The sequence below is a fragment of the Pygocentrus nattereri genome, chromosome 27 (genome assembly GCF_015220715.1).
Source record: "Pygocentrus nattereri isolate fPygNat1 chromosome 27, fPygNat1.pri, whole genome shotgun sequence".
Taxonomy (NCBI): Eukaryota; Metazoa; Chordata; class Actinopteri; order Characiformes; family Serrasalmidae; genus Pygocentrus; species Pygocentrus nattereri.
This window is the reverse complement of record NC_051237.1, coordinates 12,559,941-12,580,907: the sequence shown is the minus strand read 5'-3', so window position 1 is coordinate 12,580,907 and position 20,967 is coordinate 12,559,941. Positions and strand designations below refer to the sequence as shown.

The following is a 20,967-nucleotide window of genomic DNA, read 5'->3' as shown; positions in this document are numbered from 1 at the left end:
CTATATTCTAATATTTTCTTGTGTTGTAGTACCAAAAATAGACATCATTTGTTTTAGACATCATCCAACCTCTTTATGTCTTAGAATTGAACAGGCTGTTTTTGTAACTATGCCTTGAAGATAACTGACATATGTGAATGATCTATCTTCTGATTGGCTGTCTTATAGTGTGCCTCACTCAGAAAGGAGGCCAGGTTGAAAAACTCTCTATAACTTCAATGTCAATGAGTGGACATAAAGTGCTGTAGGCTGAATAGATGGATACATGCAATTGTGTTCTTTCTTAGCTTAGTTTCCATATATGGACTGTATGGATTTGGTTAGTACATTTGAAACTTTCTGATGACATACTACACAAAACATCTACTCTTTTATTTAAAAAAAGTGGAGAAAATTTAGTTTTCCATGATATAAGCCCTTTAAGGTCACCAATAAGCTTGCCTCACTCTCGTCCCGTTGCGCTCTAGCAGGCATGTTTGCACCCAGACAAAGAAGAAGAAGTGTGAGAACACAAGTTCTTCTAGCAGATGGTGTTGAGAATAGGCCCTAAGCAAGCTGAGCTGCTATTGTCTGTTCATGCACTGCCACTGCCATGACAGATTGCTGAGGTGTCAAACGATGCTGTCAGGATGACCAAGTCGCTCCATAGCTGACATTCTTCCACCCTAATAGGAGGGTTAAGCAAACGTTTTCTGCTTGCAAACCACTGCCTGTCCCTCAACACCTGCAGTGACCCACCAGCCCCTTTGGAACGCAGCCACCATCAGATGGGCCTAGTTACACAATAAAGAGGCAAGCAGGCCAGATGTAGAAACCCACACAAAAGAGGAGCATCAGGAACCCTCAGACCCAAGATGGTGGATAATGGATTGAGGCAACTTCACAACCAGGAAGAACCAGAACCAGGAGCTTGAGCTCAGAACTGGGTGCTTCAAACTATTTAGGGTATATTTTCACATACTGAATCGATGACACATTGATGCGGTGCAGAGCCCAGACGAAGCCTCATGACCTCCCATAGCCGAGACATGGTTAGGTGAAGATTGACTCACATGCCTCCATGGGCCACTGGCTATTCTAGAGACGGATCATTTCCTGTTAGCAGAAGGTGGATGGGGGACAGGGGTCCCTCAGGGCCCCAGAGAAGAAGCAGGCCTGGCCTACAGACAAGCGTCAGGCCCCGTGCCAAATCAGATAAGTGCAGAGACCATACCTGCAGTGTGAATAGAGAAAGCCATCCCAGCCTCTTGAGAGACAGCACAGCAAAATATCAGAGATAAAACTGGAAAACGGAAATGGAACCATCTGGACAAAATAAAAAAAAAAAAAAGGTAATATTATACCGTAATTCTATTCCACAGAAATTGCTAAAATTCTCCAAAAATAAACTGGTTATGACCTTATAAGGAAGTGAATGATCACTAGTCGGATAATTACGGCAGAGCCAGAACTCTAGAGAGAATATATCTGACGTATTTTTTAAAGCCATTTCTGCGCACCAGGTAAAGATTAAATGGTCTGAATACCAGTGTTTGTTACAGCTGCAATCAGAAACTGTTGCAACTTACAGGCCATTTTGCAGTACTGCTGTGCCAAAGACATATAATACTGAATATATTATATGTGCTTTTGCCATGTTTTCTTTTATTAAAATCAGAGCCAGGCTTGGGGCAGCCATGGCACCATTTCAGCAGTTCATCTTGTGGAGCCAAAAATGGAGTTTAGTTGGTGGTATTATCTTAAATGGTTAACTCCCAGGTTGGTGGCTGCCACACAATAGGGGAGAGCTTCAGCCTACACAGTGAAGAAAAAGGAGTAAAAATAGAATACGTTTATACTGTGCGCTGTATTGTTTCAATATATTGTATAATGTTTGCATGTTTTTGTTTTGCAACCCATTGAGGTTACAGCAACTTACATTGTTTTCAGTATTTAGCCTTACCTCCAGATAAGTGGTTCTCAATCCTGGTCCAAATATACAGTAGAACCATACAGTAGACCACCCACCATTTATTTCCAGTAAAACTGCCCTTAAATACAAGTCAGTTTTCAGGAGATGTAAAAACAAAAAGAGACTCTTAACAGCCATACAAGACCTGGTAGACCACCAAAACCATCACCATCAAATAAACAGTACCTAAAGTTTTCATCTTTGAAGGAAATCAAGCTCCACTCTTGATTCAGATCTGAAAAAAATCCACAGGTGTTTCTCAGATCCTTCCACTGTCAGAAGACAATGCTATATTTCTGAAAGGATGTGTAGGTGTAAAGAAGCCGTGACAAAGAGATAAAGAAATAGGCAAAAGAAGGAGAAAAAACGCAAATCAAACTAAAAAGCTGTCGGTCTTCTCAGAACAACGAACTGACCATCCTAAACTCCAGACCTCAGCATCACAGAATGTGTTTGTCATTACTTGGACGGTGAGAAGCAGAAAAGCCAACCAACTTCTAAGACTGAACTTTGGAGATGTGATCTCCCAAAAAGCTATAATAAAGCTCAAAGGTTGATACACTAAATAATGAAGCAATACTGCTAGGTTAGGTTGTTGAGACTTCAATATACACACTTTGTAAGACACTTTTCCTGCTGGGTCGCTGAAACCTATCCCAACACTCAGTGGACAGAAGGCAGGAAACAGGACAGGCCCCTAGTCCATCACAGGGTAGACAAATGCATTCATACATAGGGGCAGTGTAGAATTTACAGTTGGCCGAATCGTCTGTCTTTGGACTGTGTGAAGAAACTACACACAGAAAGGACCCTGGGAAATCAAACTCAAGCCCTTCTTGCAGGTGATTACACTACCCACAGTATCACTGTGCTTCCAGCTGACCCTGAAAAATGAACAGCTTGTATTTGTCCAGTCAACATTTTGACTGGAAATTAAATACATGAAGGGTAGTCTATGACTTTTGCAAATACTGTATATGCACTAAATATTCTAAACTCAACAAATGAATACTTGAAGTCCTGGTTTAAGGATTCTTTATTAATATTCTAAAGTGACATTGAAGACCATTCCTTAGGAAAAGGATTTATAGTAATACTACAGGGACACCTATCAGACCTATAAGAGTCAGACAGTTATTATGGATAATATACATTATCAGGTAGTACTACAGTGTAAAAGTAACATTTTACAGAGGTGAAAATATTATAGAAGACATCAGAGGTTAGTGACATCATGGCCATTTGACATTTGAAAGTTTTCTCATTCCCAAAAAGCCACATTACAATATAATTAGAAACTAAAACATAGCTTTTTTACTTTTAACACTAAAAATGTTTTAGTTTCTAATTGTATAGTAATGTGGCTTTTTGGGAATGAGAAAACTTTCAAATGTCAAATGGCCATGTCTTAAAGATGAAACAATAATCCATAGGGATCTCAGAGGTTCTGGAAGAAGAGAATAAAAGACGTAGTACATCAGTATGTTGTCGATTTGATGTCAATAACCTCTGATGTCAGTGCTGCAAGTGAGCCAACTTCACTGAACTTGGGTGCCCTCAAACTGGGTGGTGTTTGGTGTCCTAGGAAAATGTAATTTTCAGTTAAATAATACAGCTTCAACCTGTTCCATGCAGTGCAGCTTTTGTCGATGTTGTGATATCTAATTTACTGGAGAAGATAATGTAGTTATGTGGCGGTGAATATCATTTTCTCCACTCCAAGGCAGCTGTTTACCAGGGGAAACAAGATTAGGGTGAAGTGGTCATCTGTCAAAATACTACAAAACACTGGATGGAAACAGACCACAGTCAGAGCAGAGAGATTACGTTTGTGTTGTGTGGCCAACATTCAGAACTACGGCAAACAATCCTGATAACTCGATACCTATCAAGATTTCCTTTTGAGATGTCAGCTTGTTCTTCCAGCATTACACTTAGGGGCCCTTTTGCACTGTATGACTTTCCATCTCAGACTTTCAAACTCAGTTGAAATACTTGTGAGATCTGTTTGACTCTCACTGGCACTGCACCAGGTGTAAAATAAATGGCTTCTCCTCGTGAAACAAACAAAACTCTATTAAAATTCACAACCCAATTGCGACACTGACGGCTACAGGCCCCATTCTTAAAACGTACCAGAAGGCCAACAGTACTTGATCCCAAGGTCTTTATTTGGGAAGTGCAAGTGGTGGTTACTGGCACAATCTGTCATTCTTCAAGAAACAGATATTCAGTCTGGCTGGAGAACAGAAGCCCTCGAGACTTTCCTACCAAGACAACGTCGGGCTGCGTCGTTCTTAAACAAAAACGCGCTGATTCGTTCAGCACAAACAGTGGAAGAAAGGAACTAGAAAGTATAAACACACAGCCGGAGTTTTGCGACCCCTGGTTAAAGAAGCCCGATAGGTGTTCGCCATGATGGATGGATAAGAAGAGTGAGTGCGACGTTTGGTTTGGAGGGCTGGTGTGAAAGAGGGACTGGGCTGAGGTAATGGAAGGGTGTTGGGCAGGGGAGAGGTTGTCTAGATTAGGGGGGCCAGATAAGTTATGGTGAAGCTACGGGGCATGGGGCAGTCAAAGCCCTGTTTATCAGGCCCCCTTCTCCCCTTTCCTCCTAAAGCAGGCCCAAGGGAGTGCCTCCCTCCTTCTTCATTCAGGGTTGGCTGCGAAGGGCCCCCTGTTTGTTTGTTTGTGGAACAGCATTAGTGGCCAACAGTGATCTTTAAATTTCAGAAGCATAGACAGATAGAGAAACACAGAGAGACAGGCTGTGTCTGTTGATATACAGTGTGTAGAAACACAATGTGCACTCAGGGGCTCATGGTAGCATGGTGGCGTATACATCATGTGCAGGGTAATCTTTAGAAATACGCTCATGGGACAGAGTCACCTTGGATTGAATGAAGATTTAAAACTGTGGAAACCAAGGCCAATTTGAAAGAATGTGATAATAGGCACTTCATTATAGTTTGAAGATTCAGCGTGTTTTGTATGAATTCAGTGTAACAGCGTGATTCATCCCATTTTTTCATCTGATGCATGATACATCACAGAAGCCTTGGCCTACTTTTAGATAATGAGGTGCAATTGATTGTGAAGACTCTGGTGCCCAGTGTCACACCTATTTAACCCTGTCTTTCAAATGCATTAGAGTAACGTCACATGCATATGAAAGGGATCAGAGGATGTTGACATGCTGACAATAGCAGAATGACTATGTGCAAGCATTAAAAAAGACATTAAACATCCTTGTGAACATCCAAGTAATCTCGATTTTTTGGGTCTTTCTTTCTTTTCTTCAGAATCCAGAGAAGATACATTGCAGCCTCTAAGCAACAGAGCACTGACACAACTTATTTTTATTCTGTAATCCTCCACAAGAGTAAACCTCAACTTTAGTTCAATGATATTTACATCACCACATAGAAATCAGAGCCCATTCTATAAATACATGCTCATTTCAGTTCATTTAAGTGATTTACTCAGTATAATAGATGATTGCTTAAAGTTTGTGATCTACAGACATCACCCCATTCTGCATATCTTCCCTACCCGATGTTCTGCCAGGTCTGCAATGCAAACATTTTCGGTTTCAGGGACTTTTTGCATTCAATCTTTCCTTCAGTAAATGAAGTGCATGCTCAGTGGGGTTCCGGTTGGGTGACTGACTTGGCCAGTCAGACATTCTACTTTTTGGCCCAGAAAAAGCCCTTAGTTACTTTAGCAGCATGTTTCGGTTCATGGTCCTGCTGCAAGGTAAAACACTCTCCTCTGAGTTTTGAGACATTTGGATGGACCTAAGCAGTTAAAGGAGTAGTTTGTTGAAAAATTAAAATCACACAAGTTTCCACTTATTCCAAATGTAGTTGTATTTGCTTCTTTAGTCATGTTCTCGAGTTACGAGACCAGCTAACAAGTTATTGATTAGCTACCTTACCCATCACATACACAGACTGAACTGCTTTTAATGACATATGAGCTATTGTGCATCTGATTTGTGAAATTTTTATATGACATGGAAACCAGCAGAGATTTGAGCTCAAAGAATGCATCAGCATCAGTGCGTGAAATCAAGCTCCAGCCTACCAGACAACAGTAATCAGCAGCTTGTGCGCTAATGTCTGTGTTCATAGACAGGCACTTCTCCTTCTACTGACCAAACTGACCAAACTGGTAAGGTTAAATGTGAAACATACAAAATGTCTTTGTGTACATTCCACTTAAAAAAGAGATTTTAAGATGATAAAATGTATGATTGTGTAATCAGATTATTTTCCTAAAATGCAGTGTATTAGATACTTCTTAACTAGTGGTGTTTTGTATTTTTTAGGTTGTTTCTGTAGCATAAAACAAAAGCTAGGTGTAACTTCTTAAACTCTTCTTCTTCTTCTTTCGGCTGCTCCCTTTAGGGGTCGCCACAGCGGATCATCTGCCTCCATCTTGCCCTATCCATTGCCTCCTCTACTTTCACACCAACCATCTCCATGTCCACCTTCACTACATCCATAAACCTTCTCTGAGGTCTACCTCTTATCCTTCTAACCGGCAGCTCCATCTCCAACATTCTTTGCCCAATATATCCACTATTCCTCCTCAACACATGTCCAAACCATCTCAACCTGGCCTCTCTGGCTTTATCTCCAAACTGCTCCACCTTCACTGTCCCTCTGATCTGCTCATTTCTTATCTTGTCCATCCTTGTCACTCCCAACGAAAATCTCAGCATCTTCATCTCCACCACCTCCAGCTCAGCCTCCTGTCTTTTAGACAGAGCCACAGTCTCCAAACCATACATCATAGCAGGACGCACTACTGTCTTGTAAACCTTCCCTTTCACTCTTGCTGCTATCCTTCTGTCACACATCAGCCTGAAATATGGTATTTGTTTATATCTGTGTGCATGTGAAATAAGTACATCCACTTTTGTATTGGATTGCCACAAGCAGAAAATATTAGTATTATTGTTTTTTTCTGTTTTTATTCTTATTGTTAGTGTTATATATGATATTACTAATAGTTTTAGTTAGTTAGCTGCAAATCAAACACTTTTTTTCAGGTACTTAATCTACCAGACATGAGTTTTTTTAACTCGATGAATGATGAAACTGACTTTGAAATTTGGCTGCACTGATTTTACAATCAGATGTGACTGTTCAACTTTGATTAATAAGGGCTATTATATGATGCACTTGATCACATCTTTATAATTTACCTTGGGTCTTCTTTCATTAGCTTCATCATGCTTTCCTACACTGTATGATATATTGTATTCTCTTTATGCATTTTATACACTTTTATAATGTTTTTAAATAACAGCATAGCATACATGTGTCATAAACAAGTCTGTTTGAGATTACAAAACAAATTGTCATGGTTTGTGGCAATTTATGTATGTTATCATGCTAATTGGTGTGAAATGAGCTTTCATTTTACATTTTGACATTTACAGCATTTAGCAGACGCTCTTATCCAGAGCGACTTACAAGAAGTGCTTTGTTTATCTAGAGAAAGTATCTTAGCTAGTTACCAATAGGTTAGAGAGAAAGACAGTCCTGAGCTCGGATACTGCTAGAAACAAAAGTCAGCTTTCATGATTTGCTAGCTTCATTAGCACTGAAGCACAACTAAAGAAAAATGGCACCAAACATGCTTTGTCTGTTACACTACATTCAAAGAAAGGGGAACATTGTATGCATCTTTTGTCAACCTACTCCTTTAAGATATTAAAGGAGTATATTTCCATACACTTTGGCATTCATCTTGCTGTTGCTGTTGGCTCGGAATCATGTTCTCCACTCCATTCTCAGGTGAACCTTCACCACATCTGACTATAAAGCATTTTTCTAAACCTATGTATGCTTTTTTAAGACCTTTCTAGCAAACTGTAACACGGATTTTTTGCTCAGCAGTGATTTGCATCTTGTAAACAGGTCATGGTAAACAGGTCTAATCTGTGGTTTTTAGCAGTCTTTACCACATCTGCTCCCACATCCTGGATAGGTTGGTGTCTTAAAGAGTTTCTTTGGCTCGGCACAACTGTGAACCATGTCTGATTATTGTCTGGTACCTTGAAATAAAAGAACTATGTATAAAAAAGGCTTTACATCCTATCCAGTATGAAGACGTATGTGATTAAATTAAAGCTGACAGTCTACATTTAAATCTTCACTTTTTACAGAGCCACTGTCACTGTCCACTCACACACAGCCTGCACTGTAGAACTTTATCTTACTGAAGATGCTTTGTATCTACAAAGGAGAAGAATGAAAGCACAGCACTTAACTGAACAAACCTTTACATCCTGCAGCAGGGCAGATAAAAAGGACTATTCAATCATGGAACGCTCACTAAGGTGTACTGGGACTCTTTAGTTATGTTCTAATCTACCGAGAAGAGGATGTGTGTTTTCCCCATTAGGCTGTTGTACTCCTCTGAGATGTGTACTCCCTCCTTATATTTACTCAGACCTTTTACCACCATATTTTATGATGTTGTTCTTCACAGGATAGTTTAGCTGATGATTTAGAATCAATGTACAGACTCCCCTAAAGAGATGTACTGTAGGCTTCCACATGACAGATTTTGTGGCGTTCCATGTCAAGTTTGCATAATGGATCTCCAAAGGGATGCTGACTCAAGAGCAAACTCATAAAACCATTCCCTCTGGATCAATGATCTGGAAGCTCAGAGAGATGTCTTTAAATAGTTTACATTGCTAACATGTTAGTAACATACTTTAGCTTGTTTTGATGTTTGCTACCCAGCATAATGTGGATATTTTCGCCTTAATGAAGACTTTAGTGTTTAGCTGGTTCTAAACTTCTCATAAAACGATTTAGAAAACATTTATTACCTTTTCAGAACTTAAAACTAATTGCTGCTAGTAACAATGACAGTAGTAGCTATTAGCATGAAATCAGTTAGGCCTATATTTTTGCTAACTAGCATCTTCCCAGATAGCAAGTACATATTGGTCCACTGGCTTGATGAGGTCAGCACCCTGCTAACTGTATGTCACCGCTGATCCACCCTTTGACAGCCCAGATTACTGTCCTGCATGCAAGGTCTAACTAGTTTTTAATCTCCTGAAACCAATTTTATATGCACCCAGACTTTTATTTTGGAAAATAAGCTAAGACAAATATTACAAACAAATGAGAGAAAAAAAATCATGACTAGGCCTAATAAAAATAATTTTGTTGAAAATGTTCTTGTTGACACTGTGCTACATTAAAAGTATTGACTAATTTGCAAAGGATGACGGAAAATAAATTAAGTAAAAATAAGTCAATTAGACTTTGAGTGGAAAAGTGGCATTTTGCCTGCTTAATCACCAGTGGGCCAACTGGAAATGCTGAGCAAATAGCCAGTGGGCTGCCAGCTTTGAAATTAGTGGGCCAGCAGCAGCCCACTATCCTCTTTCTACCTGGGTACATTCTCTGTTTTATTCATTATTAGCAAAGTGAGCCTCTTGGTTATTTCTAACTTTGAGGACTGTAGTGTAATACAGCTTAGGTTGATCACATCCATATTACAAAGCAAAATATCTCCAAAATGGTAACTTTACAGGAGAAGGAAAGAGCATACTTCACTTTTAATGTAAGTCAATGGAACCAGACTTTTTTCCAAGTCATTTTGGGCCATTTCTTTTGGATCTTTTATCATGAAACTTATACACAATGTAAAGAGCAACAGGTACTTTCAAATTATGCCAAAAATTAAAAAATGACATAAATAGAGATAGAAGATTTTGCTCCGACAGCAGCAATAAGCATATTATCATCAGCTAGAAAATGTTGTGTTTTGAATGTGGCACAAAACAGATTTTAATATGTCTGGATCTAATAAAATAAGATCTGTACTGGATATTGAAAAAAAGCAGAAACAACAACCTTCCTAAAACAAAGTGCTTTCAGGTGACTATTTAATTTCAGTATCTGTGTAGTAGTGTACTGATCTCAAGACTCAATATCCAGCAGTCCAGATCTGATTATAGTGTGAATTGATATTGAGTCTAATAGCATTAGGGTCTATTCACCCGAATGCTCCATAGTACTGGTTAATTGGATCAGCAGGTTCTCATAGAAACAACTCTGCAACACCTTGGTGTGCATTTATGAACTGAACAATCTTGTAAATAAGCAGAATTAGGAAAATGAGCAACAGAGTAATGTCAGTCAGTCTCTGTTCTTTACGCATCATTGCATTTTAATGTCAAGCTCTGAAGTCGGGTGTTTCAAAACCCACCACCCCTTTTCCCCACTTCCTTTATTTCTTTTACTCTACAGACAAGGGATACATAACAGGCACATCTAATAAATTCAAATGACGATGACAGAACATTCTTCTCACTCATAATGAGTTCATCGTGCTGCCATGGTCCACTCAGTGTGTTTCAGTTGCTACGCGGGGGATGGGATTTCCTCTCATGGAGACGTCATGGTTGACCCTGTACAAGCTAATTTACTTGTGTACAAGTTATTTTACTGCTCTTTTTTATATTTATTTATGAGCATCTGTCAGATAGCCAAGCACAATCAGCATTGCATGTTGCAAGAGACCCTTATTGGATTAAATGCAGAAATGGATGTGGTGTCATGGTTTACTTTCAGGAGGCCAAAGCAGAGTCAAGAGGCCTTGTGATAGGTCAGGATGGAACAGGATGCTGTCTGCACATCCAAAGAAATGTGAATAAAGTCTAATTAATTTTTCTTGTGTCACGATAATTCCCATTTGTTCAATTCCCCAATGTTTAGTAAGCTATGGATGTGGTCTTGTGTCTCAAACTGGCCTCACAAACCAAATAAACCAAAAGCAGATAAGTGACTTTTACAGTATAACAGCTGAAGTTTAACATGGTTCAAACAGTGACAGAGCTGCGCTCTTACATTAGGGGAACAAGCCATGGTAATTGTCCCCACCAGCACAACACACATGTAGACACACAACACACACCTGATCATTTATTAAGTAAACAAATTTAACAATAAATAACATCACTGTCACCGCTAGCATCCAATACATATTCAGCTCCCTCACTAGGCCTACCATCTTCCTATGTCAATCTTTCTGTCACTATGTCGTTGTTTTCAGTGTCTACGTCCTCAGTATCTGGCCTGTCCTCAACCTCCCTTGCTTTTCAAAATGTTTTACAGTAATTTTCTTCAAATTGGCTCAATTTCTCCCTTGTTTTGTTGGCCAACATAAAAAATAGCTATTTGTTGAAGTTTAATTATTTATTTGGCTTCAGCTTGCCTGATCTGAGCCTACTTATTTTCTTGCAGGTTAGTGGGAGTGTTATGGAATGACAATTGACTTTACCAAATGCAGCAATTTCATTGTTATTATTATTATTATTATTATTATTATTATTACACAAATGATCATTCTTTTGCTCTCTTTCATGTGACGTGATTTTTTTTATAGCTTTATCTTTTTGAACCATTCCCTTTTGTGCAAACATTCTAATTTATTTAGAATATTATTTATTTATTTTAAATAGGAATTCTAAAGAAAAGGTTGTGAAAATATTGGCTCTACAAACAGAACATTGCTAAGTAATGAACTGCACACGAAAGCCACTTGGAAAGAGTATAATGCAGATTTTCAGTCTGGCAATGAATGCTGGGGAACATGCGAACGACACTAAAGAGATCAATCGTATAAGATCTGTTCTCCAGTAGTCCATTGTTCTCCATGTCCAGAGGAAGGGTGCTAACGTGCCAGTGTGGCGATATTTTGTTTTCCAAACAGCTTACAAGAGAACCACTCGATGTTAACAGTGTTAACTGCCGTCTGTGGAAAATACAGTAATAAAGAGAGTATAGTTATAAAATATTAAGCAATATTAGAAGCTAGCCCAGTTGGTAATTCCACAGTAATTAAATTACCATGGGAGAAAATGCAGGCCATAGGTTAAGGCACTTTAATGTGCATATGTAGTAGTTTGTAGCTGAATTTGGATCTCAATGATGTCATTTATTGTGATAATTCTGCAGACGGTAATTGTCAAATTTTTATTATCCTCCAAGCTTATTAAGTCAAGTGCACTGTACTGAAACTACTCATATCATAATGGTTTATTCTGTCATTTATGTGTTATGTAGTTCTGTTAACACACACCAGAATTGTGCTGAGCATTTATCTATTTATTTACTTATTTAAATAGCCATGTCTGTGTACCTCCTGAAGGGTGGGGTCTCACACCCTCCTGCTGGCTCTGCCTCCAACTCCAAAATTTAGTTCTAAGTTGAAAAGTGTGTGGTAACTTGTACTGCAGTGCCTTTTCCACTAATGACATAATACATATGGAAATCACAAGCCTGAACAGAGTATTTGCCACTTAGTTCATCAACATTTAGCACTTAATGATGCCTTTAATCAAAGACAGATTGCCACAACATAAATCCAATTAGGCCAAATCAAACCATACTGCAGACTTTTGACTCTGCAAACCGGCAAAAGCCCCCAAGGGTTTGGATGGTGCAACCAGGTCTGACTCTGCTCAATTAGCTGTGATGGCCAAACAAAACAAGCTCAGGAACACCGACTCGGAGAAATTGAAAGATAAATAGAGCGGAGAGAGAAGGGGAGGGGAGAAGCATGGAAGTGGGGCACAGGTGCTCTCACTCTGCCCCTCGAACATGCAGCCCGTCTGGGCAGACAAGGAGGCTCTTGGTCCAGGTGGACTCAGGAAGCTCTGGTCTATGGGATATCATCGTCATGGAGAGCCAGTTAGCACCTGGCTTTCTGGACAAGGCCACTATCCATCGAAATGATGGAGGCGATTAATCAATTTAGAGCTTAGCCAGAATGGAAACCACCTGAGGCGGGTATGAAGCTGGTAAGAGTAACATGTTAATATTTTTGAGAGGGACGTGGTCCAGTCATGAAGCTTATTTACAGTACTGAGCTAGAAAGAATGTCTGTGAGAGAGCCTTTAAATCGAGTCCTACAGAAGAAAGATGTTTCTTGTTCATTCAACAACAGTCAGTTTTATAGTCTGCTTCCTAAACTAACACAGAGTGGACTGTCTTTTTTGAACAAGACCACCCTGGGACAGCTGTATTCTCTGGCCCAAGCTTGTATTTTCATGTTTATTACAGTTTTTTTGTTTTTTTGGAGGTAGTGAGCATGATGGGGTTGTCTCAATGACCTCAAGTTAGTTGGAAAGAAAAAGTATTTATGGCATTGACCCATGACCTGGAAAACCCTATGACCGCATGAGGTCTTCATCATGTAACACTCATCCTTGATGCTCCGCCCACAACCACATATCGTGTCCAGAGTGGTGTCTCCTATGGGAGACTGCACGGATTCTGTTTGAAGGTGTGAAAGTGTGGAAATATTGCAGCTCTTCAGGTCATCACAGCCGTGTATTGTAGAGCAGCACTGAACATAGCAAAAATGAAAAAATATGCTAATTCAAGGGTGCCCAGGTCTGGTCTTGGCAACCTAGAGGATGTAGGTTCTTCTTTTTCAGCTGCTCCTGAAGGCATTTAACCAATAAAAAGTGTGGGATTTTAACAGGTGAAGTGGACTTGGGTGTTACAAAATATGTTTGAAACTAAACATGTCACTCTTAAGCATTCCTACAACATGTCTGTAATGATTTGGTGAATTCATGAGCTTATATAGAACAATATACTTTGGACACATGTACATTTACCAGTGAAGAACCCTCAGGGCCCTCTGATGTTTCAGAGGAAGAAAAAAATACTGTAATTTTTATTAAACTTTTATTTCGTATAACCATCATGCTTGCTGTATTTAAACTCTACAACAAAAACTGTCACAAGCATCAAATAAAATATGTAATGTCGTTCATGAGATTCAAATCTTCATGCTTAGTCTAGAATGGTTAACACAGTACTAACACACTACTACAATCCCATAGGGGTGCTAGTAGAAATCAGCATTAATAAATGAGCAGAAATTTCCCTCGTTTTGATGTTTATGGCACAAACTGAAGACCTAGCATTAATAGTAATGGTTCAAAAATGGCTTAAGCTAAAATAGCGTATGGGCTTTGATATTCTAAACTAGACATCAAATAGAATTTTTAGACATTTCATTCAATATTTCAGGACACTATCAGTTGATAAATACTATAATGTATTTATCCATTTACAGAAAATTGTGTTATGTAATCTGCCCTGAGATTTGATAATCACTTTTTAAATACAAGGTACTCTGGACATTAATTTGTCTTTATAATTTTTTACCGATGTTATACAGATTTCATTTTTAGAAACATCTACAATCGTTTTATACATTTATCTGCAACCACATCGGTTTTATATTGATGAAAACACTTCACACTATTAAATGGTAGAATGGCTGTAGAGCAGTTTTCTCAGCAGAAGAACACTTACCAAATCCTGTCCTGTTACTGACCTGCTATGCTGTAACTATGAGGACCTCTGCTGGCTAATCAGTGCACACACAACTCTTCTGCCTGAAGGCAGTCAGATAGTCCTCAAACCAGGGTTATAGCAGAAAAAAATCAATAAAAGCTAAACTTGTAGATTGAATCTAAAATCACAGTTAAGTAAGTAATCAATCACTGCTTTTTGAGAAGAGTATTTTCCAGATGTGGTGAAAAAATAATCCTCAGTCCCATAGGTACATGGTGTATACTGTGCTTACTGTAAGTATGGGTACTTTACTTTGATTATTAAATCTAAAGCAAAGAATACAAAAGACAAAGTATGTATTATAAACAAGGGATGGCATGTTAGTGTTTTTGGGCATTGTTTTACAGTATATGAGTATAAGAAGAAAATGCTGGCCCAGATATCTAAGGTAAAATCAAGAGTTAAGCATATCTTGCTTAAAATAAAAAGCACACAGTCAACTCGTGTGGTCTGATGTGATCTGTACCTCTTCCCACAGAGTAACAGGGTATTTGAGTAGTTTGAGCATTACAAACAGGTTTTAGATGATCTTAAGAGAAGTGCCTCAGTTTAAAATAGCTTATTTTAAAACTTAGCAGTTTGTAAAAAACATTCTGGGTCATCGGATTGTAGTCAAAATTCCAAGTGGTGTCACATCAGCCTCACTTTAAATAGTAAATAGCTAAACCTTAAAAATTCTCCCTGAAAACTAAACTGAACACCAGAGAGAGCAATAAATAAATATGAATATACAGTTCTGTGCAAAATTTTGAACACCTCTGGTCAAGTTACAAGTTCACACACCCTCTACAGGGAACAAATAATATATTTAATCTGGCATTTTTCAGCAAATTTCACCACATTTCAAGTGGGAGAATGTTTACTAAAATATGCAAACGTGTGTTCTTTGTAAAGGATGTGTGAAGGAGGAGCGTGGTCGAGAATCTGACACATGTCTAAAAAAGACCCCAGACATCAGGCGCACGAAGTATTTGGATCAATAATCAAACTGCATGTAGTGTCGCTTGTTAATAACTAGCTTGTGGTAGCTTGCTATTAAACACTGAGACGGTTTAGCTGTGCATGACACGTAACTTACATTCTGCATTCTCTTTGAGTCTGGACAGGGTGTGTAGCATCTGTACACTTATCCATCTTTTCATTCAGTATTTATTAAGATAAATTATTCTGACTGAAGTCAGTTCAGCTATGAAGTCATTTTAGGTCATTACATGCAACACATAAAACCTCTCCTGCAACACAACTTTTCTTGCAAAACGTGCTTTTTTTATAATATATAATTATAAAAATAACATAATTAATAATTCCCACTGTGGTTATTTGGACCAACAGATATGAGATCAGAGTTTGATTACACACAGTTCCCCCCAGGGTCACCAGCAGGTCTTCTGTTTCCTGCACATGCTCACTGACACACATCCACTCATGACTGATAGCTAACAGCTGCCACCATTTGGCTGCTGCTCCAGCCTGATACTAATAATACAGTCCTTAAACTCACCCAGAAAACAAAAACATACACATAAAAACGTCTAAATATAGAACGTGTGTTCAACCTTTATTCAGAACAAATGTGCATACACACATATGGCTATGCATTAGTAACACAGCTAATTGTAACTGATAGAAAGGCTTAGTGTCACTTGGTCCATGTCTGCATGCCTTTGCATGGTGCCAGGTGCGATGCAAGATGATCCACTAACATACGCAAGTAGGACTTCAGGTCTCCTTCAAGTGTTACATTCTTCACTGGGCAGAGACATCAGCACTGCAGACCTGGATCAAATGAGTCTTGCCTTTGACACACTTGCTCCATGCATGGCCTCCATGTGCTGTATATATATCACTCCATCTTTTTGCTGTGAGTTGCATTGCAGTGCTTCTTCAGTGGCAAACTGATGGAAATCTGATACATGTATGGTGGTCTGTATCTAACCTGCATCTACAAGCTTCAGTGAATTTCAGCATTTTTTACAAGCTTGTTCTTAAGCAGTTCCACATCTTGTGACTCCACATGCATCGCATTTCCTGTTTAATATTTCCCAGATGTTTTAGCAAAAACAGCTGCAGTGACTGAACATGAACAAGTGTTTGACAAATGCTCCATGTTTACAACTGTAAGCAACAAAGAGTAGCTCAGCAAAAGTAAATTTGCTCATTTTAGCACAGGTTATTTTACCAGTGCATTCCTCCTTCACCCAACAAAGGTTTATTTAAATAACAGAGTTCATACACAAAGGCAATTCAATATGCTTTCCATAAAATAGACTCAACTGAATTTTTATGGTGGACACAAAGACACTTGAATAAGTGGTAGCTGTGATATGACGCTCTGATGAATCGCAATTTTTCCAAAACAGAAATTATGATCTGTAGAGAAATGGAAATTGCCAATGCCGATGCCAATGTCCAAGAATTTTCATGCACATTTCTGCCAATACTGATGCTAATACATAAACATTGCGTGTAATGTTATTGTTTATTTATAAAATATGTATAACACAATGTGTATCATTATTGTTCTACCTGTTGTTCATGTATATGTAATGTTACACATAATCAATAGTGTTATATGCCACACAGCATTTGGCAGACGCTCTTATCCAGAACAACTTACAATTTGATCATTTCTACGCTCATAGGTGAAGGTAGTGTTAGGAGTCTTGCCCAAGGATTCTTATTGTTATAGTGTAGGGTGCTTGCCCACTTCAGGGATTGAACCCAGGTCTACAGTGTAGAAGGCAGAGGTGTTACCCACTACACTTACCCACTACACTATCAGCGTACCAATTGAAAGAGGGGGTCATAGAGTTTCTGACTGTCAGTACGGCAGTGAACCTCCAACAGCTCAGAGCATTTGTTGGTGGTACCAACAGTTCCAAGAAAAAGGTCACCAGTGTCACCAGATCCAATGCTGTGTGAGGTTTTTTGTGGAGGTACATAAAGGATTCTGTCACCACTCCCAACTACACATTATGATCTTTGAAGTCCCATTGAAAGAGCCATGAGTACAGTAACACCCAACATGCTCAATTGAGTATGAGATGAATTTGACTATGGCTTTGATGTTGTCCGTACAGCTGGAAGAAGAGGTTCATATTGAGCACTTGTAATATTACATAATAAACTTTATGCTCACTTAAACACTTTATTACAATTTACTGCATTTGTCTGTAATTATTTACAAGTGAAATGAATAATTTTGAAGTCAGATGAATCTTTTTGAATCACCTTCTACAATGTTTGACATGATTGATTATGTATAACATTATATAAGCATATGTAGGGATATAAATTCAGAAAGCAAACATCAAATATAACACTGAAATATTGGGCAAATCTGAATATCTTGCAAACATTTTTTATAAGGTGTTTATCTGCCATTGTTCACCCTTGCTGATTTGACTTACATTCGTTCACTCTAATAGATTCCTGTTATTTTGGTATCTGCACTGTAACACTCAAATCTTTGCATTTACAAATCTCCTATCTTAGGGACCCTATTCATTCTGAATTATTTGAGTAGATGTAGGCTTAAACTGTTTTCTAATTCGAGCCTTATATTGAACAATAACAAGCCTCATGCATTAGAGGGAACATATCCAGATAAGCTGTGTGGCATGGCCGGTCAGCGTGCATGCCCATACAGCTGTCTACGCATTTGCACAGAGCTTGAATGAGATTAGAGCCCTCTCAGAGTTCTGCCCTGTTTACCTTCAGCAATGGCCACTGTCTCTGATGAAACGTGATTCCACAGCGGTCCCCCCGAGGTCAGGGGGAAAGTGTCAGGGAAAGACGATCAGCGGGGAGGTGGGCATGCCAGGCATACTTTCCACCATCGTGCAGGGTTTGCTCCTCATTTCAAAGCAATCGCTGCATAGGAGAGGACACTGTGCCCAGACATTACCAGAGTTATAGAGAATAACAACAGTGTGGAGTACAAAAACAACAGAGAAGACTAAGCACTAATAGGTTCCTTCCAGCCATGTCCGAGACTAAGCCTGCAAGCACGTCTCAGAGGAAGCCCTCAACCAACAAGAACATCAAGAAGCTGCGGACGCTGAGTGCAGTGTGCAACTTGGCAAAGAGCTGGCAGCAGTGGATATGCGAGAATGAGGAGAAGCAAGCCAGCGAGCCCACAGGCTGGGCCCCAGACAGTTATGGGCCTTGTGAAACCATCAAGAAGGAACAGACCAAGCCTCAACCTTCTCAGAAGAAAACTCCTCTCAGCCAGGCTCAAAAGCCTCAGGGTCAGGTGAAGGAGAAGAATGTGGAGGAGAAACCTGGGGAATCTCGCATCAAGACCAAGCAGGTGGTCAAGACGGTGACACAAGACTTCCAGGAGAAGAGCGCTGGCATTGGGTTTCTGACCAACCTCATTTGTAGGGATCCAGCAACAGAGGAACTGGACAAAATGCTGAACAAAAGGAGTTCACCCACACGGCGCAGGAAGTGCTCTAATATGGTCTCGGAGCTGACACAGAGCTGGAAAGAGATGGAGAAGAAGCAGAAGAAGGCCGGGGAAGCTAATGAGGACAGCCACTCATCTGAGGCAAAGGAGAGAGTGCTGGAATTGGACAACAATTTGGAGAACCTGGAGGACACCAAAGAAAATGAAGAAGAATCATCATCACTCAAGATCAAGAGACCATCATCACTTGGGTGAGTGCAGTCCAGATAGTACTTTTATACACTGAGGGTGCATATGGAGGCCCACAACTCAATTCTTTACTCTTGACTTGCATATATTCTTCACAGTAGTTACCAAATCATTCATAGTAGTTACTTTGAATGACTTGTAATTACCATGAAAGGTAATTTCTGCTTGCATCATATTGGTCTACACATTCTAGAAAAATGAATAAATGGAAGTTATCATGCTATGCTTCAACACAACCCTTCCCAGTTTACCAGCATCAAAGCAAACTCTGCATCAAAGTCTTTGTAAGGAGACTGAATTGCGTTCATGTAGATATTATATCAAATATTTGAGTCAAGGTTTCTGCCCCCATTTGCAAAGAATGAAAATTTTCATATTCTCCATGTATTTTCAAGGTCTCATCCATATTTATATGTTTGTAGTCATAGTCATAGAGCAGTTTGAGATACTTTTATTTTTTAGTTTGAAAGTGAAGATATTTCACACAATCTATTTTACTTTCACAGTTCCAAAAAGGAAGTGGAGGATGCCAATAAAATAAATGCCCTCTCTACCAAGTACAGCGCTGTGGGGAACCTAAAGAGCCGCTGGCAGAACTGGGCCTCAGAGCACACCATTAACCAGAAGCTGAACCCTTTCAGCGACGATTTCGACTATGAGTACTCCATGTCCACGCGCCTACGGAAGGGCGAGGAGGGTTACGGACGGCCCAAGGAAGGCAGCAAGACGGCAGAGAGGGCCAAGCGGGCCGAGGCACACATCCAACGTGAGATCGAACACATGTGCTTCATCATACGGACCATGGCTGACCCGCACCCGGACGGTTACACCCGGGTCACCTTCGGTCAGCTGTTTGACAGATATGTGCGAATCTCAGACAAAGTAGTGGGCATCCTGATGAGGGCCAGGAAGCATGGCAAAGTTGACTTTGAGGGGGAGATGTTGTGGCAGGGCCGGGACGATGAGGTCATCATCACGTTACTTGTGTGACACAAGGAAGCACTTTTTGTGACATCATGCACTCTAAAAGTGAGGAGAGAGGGGATTGAATTTGCTGCTACAGATAAGATATAGACAAATATGTACAGTGAGCACCTTTTTATAGTCTCTGGCCTTTTTATCAGTATCTACCATATAGGTCTAAGTATACACTGTAAAATAAATAGGCTCAACTTAAAATTAAAAGGCAAATTATTACACAGTTAACTCAACTTGGCACTAGTTGACCCAGCTTTAACTTCATAATTTACTCAAAAGTCCTCCTAATTCTCCTAGTTCTGCATCTCAGTTAGGTAAACAATATCTGGCTGGGATTTCATTTATCACAAAGTCCCACCAGACATTTTCTCCTTTTGAGCTCCCAGTTGTGAACAAGTGTGCCATTGCTGGGGTTTGAAGACATAATTTATTGATTCTGGGGGCTCTGTTGATGCTTATGGTTGTTATTTTATCGTTAAACAAATTAACTCTTTCGTTAATAACGAAATTAACTGAGTTCAGCCACAAATAAGACAAAAGCAATTGAATTTAATTGCAGGCAGATTGTTTTACTTATAATATAAGTTGTTTTTTTTTCTGTAGTGTACAAATATCTACTGTACCCCATCAGTTGCTCTGCACAAATCAGCCTCTATCCTGTCTATCAATGGAAAAAAAGACCACCACAGAATCATTGCTCACCAGATATTATTTGGGTGATGGACCATTCCCAGTCCAGCAGTGATGCCAATGTGGTTTTAACGTGTGGCACTGGTACGAGTGTTTTAAGTACTGCAGTGTTACTGGACTTTACACTGTTTCCATTACAGCCTGCTTTATTAGACACAACTCTCTTGTTACTACACCTTATTGGTGTATAATAAGAGGCTACAGTATATTGATTTCCATGCAATTTGCATTACTCATTTTCTAACCCTTCATCAGGTCAGTTTGACTACCGG

General features: G+C 39.5%; 1 protein-coding gene across 1 annotated transcript; it reads left to right on the top strand.

The window, feature by feature from the left end:
• The first annotated feature begins 18,352 nt into the window (after positions 1-18,352).
• Positions 18,353-20,181, top strand: abrab (actin binding Rho activating protein b). The gene is made up of 2 exons (XM_017703078.2): positions 18,353-19,029; positions 19,534-20,181. Exons 1-2 carry the CDS (start codon positions 18,353-18,355, stop codon positions 20,015-20,017), a joined length of 1,161 nt encoding a protein of 386 aa, XP_017558567.2. The 3' UTR covers positions 20,018-20,181.
• The last annotated feature ends 786 nt before the right edge of the window (positions 20,182-20,967 follow it).

Excerpts from the sequence above, each read along its gene's own strand:
- abrab (XM_017703078.2), top strand. The coding sequence starts at position 18,353 with ATGTCCGAGACTAAGCCTGCAAGCACGTCTCAGAGGAAGCCCTCAACC. Across the intron at positions 19,030-19,533 it reads AAGAGACCATCATCACTTGG|TTCCAAAAAGGAAGTGGAGG; the intron begins GTGAGTGCAGTC and ends TTACTTTCACAG.